Below are 6,324 nucleotides of genomic sequence, written 5' to 3'. Positions count from 1 at the left end.
CTTGCATAAATGGAAACTTTTCATCTTTTGTAATTCTACGTGAGTCATATAATCATTCTAAGCCAGTCAGTGAATCGACAAGTTTTGTGAATTTTGCACGAGTCATATAATCATTACAAGCCCGTCAGTGAACTGACATGTCCAACGGATGCATGGAAGCATGAAAATGGTAAATTCAACTCTGAAAGATCACTAAAAACACGATAATTTTATAGGAGTATAGTAGTGGCTAATTTTTTGGATAGTGGAGGGGAAATCTATTTTGCAAACAGTCTTATATTGCGTACCATGAGCTTTTAAATCTCACTCATAAACACATGCAATGTTCAACAACTGGCCCAACATAAGCTATCAAGAACCATTGAAAATATCTAGGGCCATCTATCAAAACTCCGATGCCACAATTTTATACTAGGTATCAAAAGTCGCTCCAAGGACTAGTTTCCATCACCTCACACGGAATTGTACAAGGCTCCATGTGCTTCATGTAGAGTGTAGAGTGTGATAGTTCTTTTAGTGTATATGTTAACAAGAAAGGATGTGTCTCGTTATTTTTACCACCAAAAATGTAAACATTAGTTAGAATTATATTGGATTCTAAACATATATGGACTATTTTATGTTTAGAATCTTTTAAAAGCATCTTGGAACACCTTAAGATACTCAAGAATTCAACATGTCAAAAAAAAAAATTAAAACAAAAAATTGAACTCTATGTTCAAAGGAGAGGAAAGAACTTCCATTTGCTAGTAGGCTAGTTGCTTCAAAGGAAACAATTGTATATAGGCCCACAAAATCATACATTTGTATCAGTTTTTTTATGCTTGGGCATCTTAAGAAACTAAAGGCATTGATAATTTACAACTTTAGTACAAGATTTACAATTTTCATGCCCATCAAATCAAAGGTGGTTCAGCATGAGAGACCCAAATGCAGGTAAAACAAGTGTTGCTCGCTATACATGTGTTTCACATCATGGTTCTTGCGTTCAAACATAGCGGGGAACAAGGTTGATGGGAAGACCTTTTGCGGGAAAAGGCATGGGATCCACGGTAATAATCTCATGGGGATCCACAAGAGTCCATGAGAAGTGTATGACAATGTGGTGGAGTAAAACCATGATCACCATGCGAGCAAATTCGTTTCCTGAGCAATTGTAATACTATTTAGTGGAAAGGTGTTGGCATGAAAATGAACATTGACACTCCACTCTTACCCAAAATGCCCTAGCTAGCCTTAAAACATCATATGGGTTAATTTTAGTGTTACATTTTAAAGATGTCCTCATTTTAGGCTTACCTCTACCCTCCCTAAAGAGGCCCAAGCACCCTTTTTCCTTTTAATTTCGGTTTTCAGATTGCAATTATTTTGCATAATGGAAGCCTTTGATTTGTAGTACAATTTAATCATAGTTTTTATACCTCTAAAGAGGAATCCATTCACACGCCTGCACACACTCATATATATAATTACCCGTGCGCGCACATATATGTATATGTAGGTATGTGTGTATGTATAAATACATGTAAAATGCATATGTATATGTATATATATGTTTAGAGATGAACTCTCTCTCTCTCAGCGAATGATCCGGAATAATCTTTTCCATAGACATACATCAAGCCCTTTAAGTCGATTCTCAACAAGAACCCTTTGAAAACAGACCACATATTTACACTGTTTTCCCTCAAATTCAATGCGGAATTTTTCCTTCTCCCACCTCCATTTAGAGTTTCTAATCGGTTTAAGGATTCTCTCTCTCTCTCTCTTCCTCTCACACACACACACACACACACAATACCTGGGCACATTCTAGCGCCCCCTCCAAAAGGGACAAATGTGCAAGGGGCTGGCCCTGCTCCCTCAAAACGTGACGGGTCAAACTTGTCTGGCTCCTCGAAATACTTGGCATTGCGGTGGGTTGAGTTGACAGACCAATACAGCTACACAATGCGCAATAATCAGCAATTTACTGGTCTTTGGCATGCATTTGCACAAGACATGCAAATTAAGCAACTTCATCGAACACATGCAAAGAATCTGTAATGCACACACAGAAATACATTGAGTAAGAACACCTCATCACAACGTTCCAAAGTAGTAAATTCTCTTGTTCCTATCACAACGTAAAATGCAACATGCATGCATTCATGTGTACATCAACACTTGGGATGCCAAGCATGAGATACTAAAACTGTGATGCGCCACAAGATTCAATTTATAAGACAGAGTTCTCACATCAATAAGCAAAATCTTCACAATTTTATGTTTCATTACCTTCCATGCATTTGGGATCCTGAATCCGTTATACTCGAAGGTTTGAATGACTTTTCTGAAAGAACCTTGGGACGGAGGCTGCAGCCTCAAGGTCTCTTGAACCACTCTCCAAGATAATTTCATCTTTTGAATATCGGCCCAGCTTAGTGGCTTGCCATGGCCTTTCTCTTCTAGAATCTCTTTATTTTCTAAGCATTTTTTCGACAAAGGGGAAAAAAAAGAAAATTACAAGTTTATGGCTGTGTCTCTATGCAATATGCAATCAACAATAAATTACCTATTTGTGATTGTTCACAAAAGTTAACTACGTGCCTGTGGTTCGATGTCTCATGCTCAATGACACATACAAAAACACTTGAACCTAGGTTTAGTCCAATCCTACCTACAATTTACCTTTGGATTTTAATGCAAGAAAACCTACAAATTTTCAAAAACCTTGTGTTTACCAATTTACCTCTAAAATTTTCCATTTGTAGATTTTCCACGTTTTTTAGGGAAAATTTTTATTTCAAGCCCTACAATTGCAAATGTATGCGAACGTGCACTTCACAGCAACAAAATTGCAACTGAATGTATAATTCAACATCTCACCTCTGTACACAGCATCAAAAATGTCCGGATTTAGCGCCAGATATCTCAATGCCAAGGCAGTTACCAGGGTGCTGGTGTCATGGCCAGCAAAGAGCATGAGAAGAATGTTGTCCTTGATGTCCTCATCAGACAAAGGTGTACCGTTTTCGCTAACATAGGTCAATAAGCAGGAAAGCATGTCGTCGTCGGGCAAGCCCTTGCCTGATGCAAGATCTCGCTTTCTCTCTTCAATCCATAGTTGAAACTGGGAGCGTAACAAGTTTGCAGCCACTATGGCTTTGCTGTAGCGAGTTCCGGGTAACCTAATGGGTAACTGCATTTGGCCATGTACCATTGTACTGAACGGCTTCTCAAGCATTTCCTGCTCCTGTCGATTGTACCTACATTAGTATTCATTGTTACATAGTCCTCGAATGGGAAGAACCACTATAGCGCAAGCACAAAACACACAAAACCCTGCTAAACTAAGCACCATGACTCTCTATCTATTTGGTTCCACCAATTTCCAAGCCAAATGTAACCATAGACATGTGATTAACCCAGTCTCCAGATATGTGCATCACCGCAGGGACTAGCATATGCATGTACATACACACACACACAGAAAAGAACCTTGGATTATGCCCAATTAACCTTCCATAAAAAGTGCAAATATAAAGCAAGTCTACCTCATTAACAGTACCATCACCAGTCCCAAGCTCTCTAAGATATGTCCTCCGATGTCTGAAACTATGAAATGTTGTTTTTATGATCCCCCGAGATTCCTCTGCTATTCCAACACATTTCCATGCGGCGGTCAGAGGGACGTTTCTACATGGCTCTCACCTGATTGTTTCAACCATGATATGTGGCTAATGTGTGGAAGCAAATTGGGCCTAGTGACTTTGTAAAGATTAAAAAAACAAGATCCTTGGGAATCCATTGTCTCATGACTGTATCCATAACTCAAGATTGCGACATGCGATTAACCAAATCCCAATTTTCTGTTTCTTTCAAACAAGGCACCTCGAAATTCAGATTTCAGACTCAGAACCCCAATTTTAGCTTGCTATGGAACAAAACAGATTCATGCAGCTAATGCTCCAGTTTGATTCTATGTTACCTGCTCATCAAAAGCTCACAAGCAATGCGAAATATAAACCGCTTCAGAAGAGGGAACACCTTCACCTCCGACCTCCCACGCCAATTCTCCTCCAGAAAGCTTTGAGCACTCTTGTTGACCCTGCCAGTATAAACCTGAAGAGCTTCTGGTCGCAAGAACGTCATCAAAGCTTTCCGAAGAGACTTGGCCTCATCCCCTGTCAGGGCGATGAGAGCCCTCTTTCCCAGTACATTGACAATACTTGGAGGCCAAGCAACATGGCACAGCTTGTTTTCACTAGTGAATATCATCTTGTTACCTGCAGGATTTGAGAAAAGAACAGTGGGAACGCCAAAGAGATGGGTCTTGAAGATTTCTCCATACACAGAGACACGATCATCGACGAAAGTCCATGACAGGTTACGACGCTGCGTGTAGAGGAATTGAAGAGTTTCGCCAAAGAAAGGGAGGCCATAGCTACCCGGAGGCAAGGGCAAGGGCGAGCTGCGCCTGGAGGAGGATCGCCACAGCTGGAAAATTATGCTGAGGAGGAGGATGCCTGCCCCCAGGAAGAGGGCTCTCTGGTTATTGATGGCTTCTGCGAGGGTCATGACGAGCTCCACAGCGAGCTACGCTATAAACAAGGTGCAATTTGGCCTTAAGAAAGTGCTTTGAAAATTGAACGGCATGTGGGAGGCCAGATAGATGAGTGTTGAAAATGGCAAATGGCTCTACAAACAAGGTGGAGATTCACGATGGCATTCTAAAATAACAGGTGATGGAGTGAAGTTAAAAATTAAACTTAATAAGGTGAAAGTTCACTATGGCCTACATAATTCTATTGAGAGGAATTTAATAATAAGAGGGTTCTTTGCAGTGTTCCCAGAGAACCTCTAATTATTACAATGCACCTACAAAATTTGCAGTTTCACTAGAGGAGGAAAAAAAAGAAGGTTTTAAAGTTTGGAGAGTAAAAGAGATCACCACTGCAAAGGTTATGGAACTCTATATATTTTTTATATAGTTTACTGTCAGTGCCTTGTATATTTTAGCATTTCAATTTCCCTAAATATGCATGGAAATCTTAAGGTATTAAGGTAGGTCCAATCATGGATTATCTGGGTGTGGTCCAATGAGAGAAGGGGGTTGATGTCATGTGGCCACTATAGTGTGCTAGTTTGAAGACTCCAATCTCATATATATAGTAGTACAAGCCTCAAGGTCCAGAGGCCAGACTCCAACCCGGCCCATACCTCATTAAAGCCTATTTTGGTGACTCTCTCTCTCTCTCTCTCTCTCTCTCTCTCTCTCTCTCTCTCTCTCTCTCTCTCTCTCTCCCAAATTACATAATTTGTAAACTCTAAGTTAAGCAAGTAGTTTACGAGCATCTGTGAGTCGTGACCTCCATGTTGTCACGCTCAATCGTCGGATGCGGACTTCGAGGCTTGAGAAGGTAACGAGGACATGATGCGTGCCATCACACACACAAGGGGTGCAAGATTGTGTGCGTATTGTACACGAAATGTCTTTGGGGGCATCCATAGGAGGGCAATCACGATGTTGATTGTCCAGCCCATTGCGGTACTCTGATCTTCATGCTGCGCATTTTCCTTGTTTCCAACCACCTTTGAGAACCATGAGCATGATGAAGAGGCGAAAGGAGCTCGTGCATGATGCATGCATGTCATTGTTGCCCCTTGCCCGCTTTATGGTGTGCTCAAGTCCTGTTTTAGTGTTGCACATCAGTTGCCCAACCTCCCAATGTGATACCTGCGATATATTGCTCCTTCTATTTGCTGTTATGATTGATGGTCCTTCCATTTTCTCCAGAAAGTTAAGTCCTCTTGCTGAGTTGTGTTGCATTGGCTTGGCATATTGCAGCCTATGTGCTTTCAGTTTCTAGAGTATCATAGTGCCTCGAGCCTCGCATGTGACATGCTCAAGTATGGTATCATAAGGCTTACTTGCAAGCTACGTTTTGACTTCGAAGGGATTGAATATGATAAGTATGGTATTAAAGTACTGATTTGCAAGATGTTTAAGGTTTATGTGATTGCAAGGGTGGTATTCTTCAAAGCTGAAAGCCTATTGGATCCCATAAAAGGTGTGAACTGCTAGTTGTTTGCCAATGATAGTTGGTATGATTTGTTTTTAACACCATTTTGGAGTAGACAAGGTCTTTTGCCTTGTTGAATGAATTAAAAGGTTAAGGTACACATATCAAATGGGCAATCAAACCCTAGTACTCTTGATTAATCTTCAAAAAAGCAATATCTTCAAGTACCTCATATGAATGTGAACTAAAAAAGAATAAAAATGCATGTTTAGCATGGAATGATGCTTGGGCTGTCTCATTTGACTGGGTATATTTTGAT

The 6,324-nt window shown here is 40.5% G+C and overlaps 1 protein-coding gene across 1 annotated transcript; it reads right to left on the bottom strand.

Moving 5' to 3' along the window:
* Positions 1 to 758: 758 nt before the first annotated feature.
* LOC147430814 (cytochrome P450 716B2-like) lies at positions 759 to 4,635 on the bottom strand. Its single transcript, XM_086493370.1, has 5 exons — positions 3,971 to 4,635; positions 2,869 to 3,248; positions 2,278 to 2,465; positions 1,802 to 1,943; positions 759 to 1,146 (listed from the first exon to the last, which is right to left on the bottom strand). The coding sequence occupies exons 1-5, from the start codon at positions 4,558 to 4,560 to the stop codon at positions 989 to 991; spliced, it is 1,458 nt and encodes a 485-aa protein (XP_086349496.1). The 5' UTR covers positions 4,561 to 4,635; the 3' UTR covers positions 759 to 988.
* Between the last annotated feature and the right edge of the window lie 1,689 nt (positions 4,636 to 6,324).

The sequence above is a fragment of the Adiantum capillus-veneris genome, chromosome 21 (genome assembly GCF_014529385.1).
Source record: "Adiantum capillus-veneris isolate H3 chromosome 21, ASM1452938v2, whole genome shotgun sequence".
Lineage (NCBI taxonomy): Eukaryota > Viridiplantae > Streptophyta > Polypodiopsida > Polypodiales > Pteridaceae > Adiantum > Adiantum capillus-veneris.
Note: the sequence above shows the minus strand (reverse complement) of the source record. Positions and strands in the feature narration are given on the sequence as shown.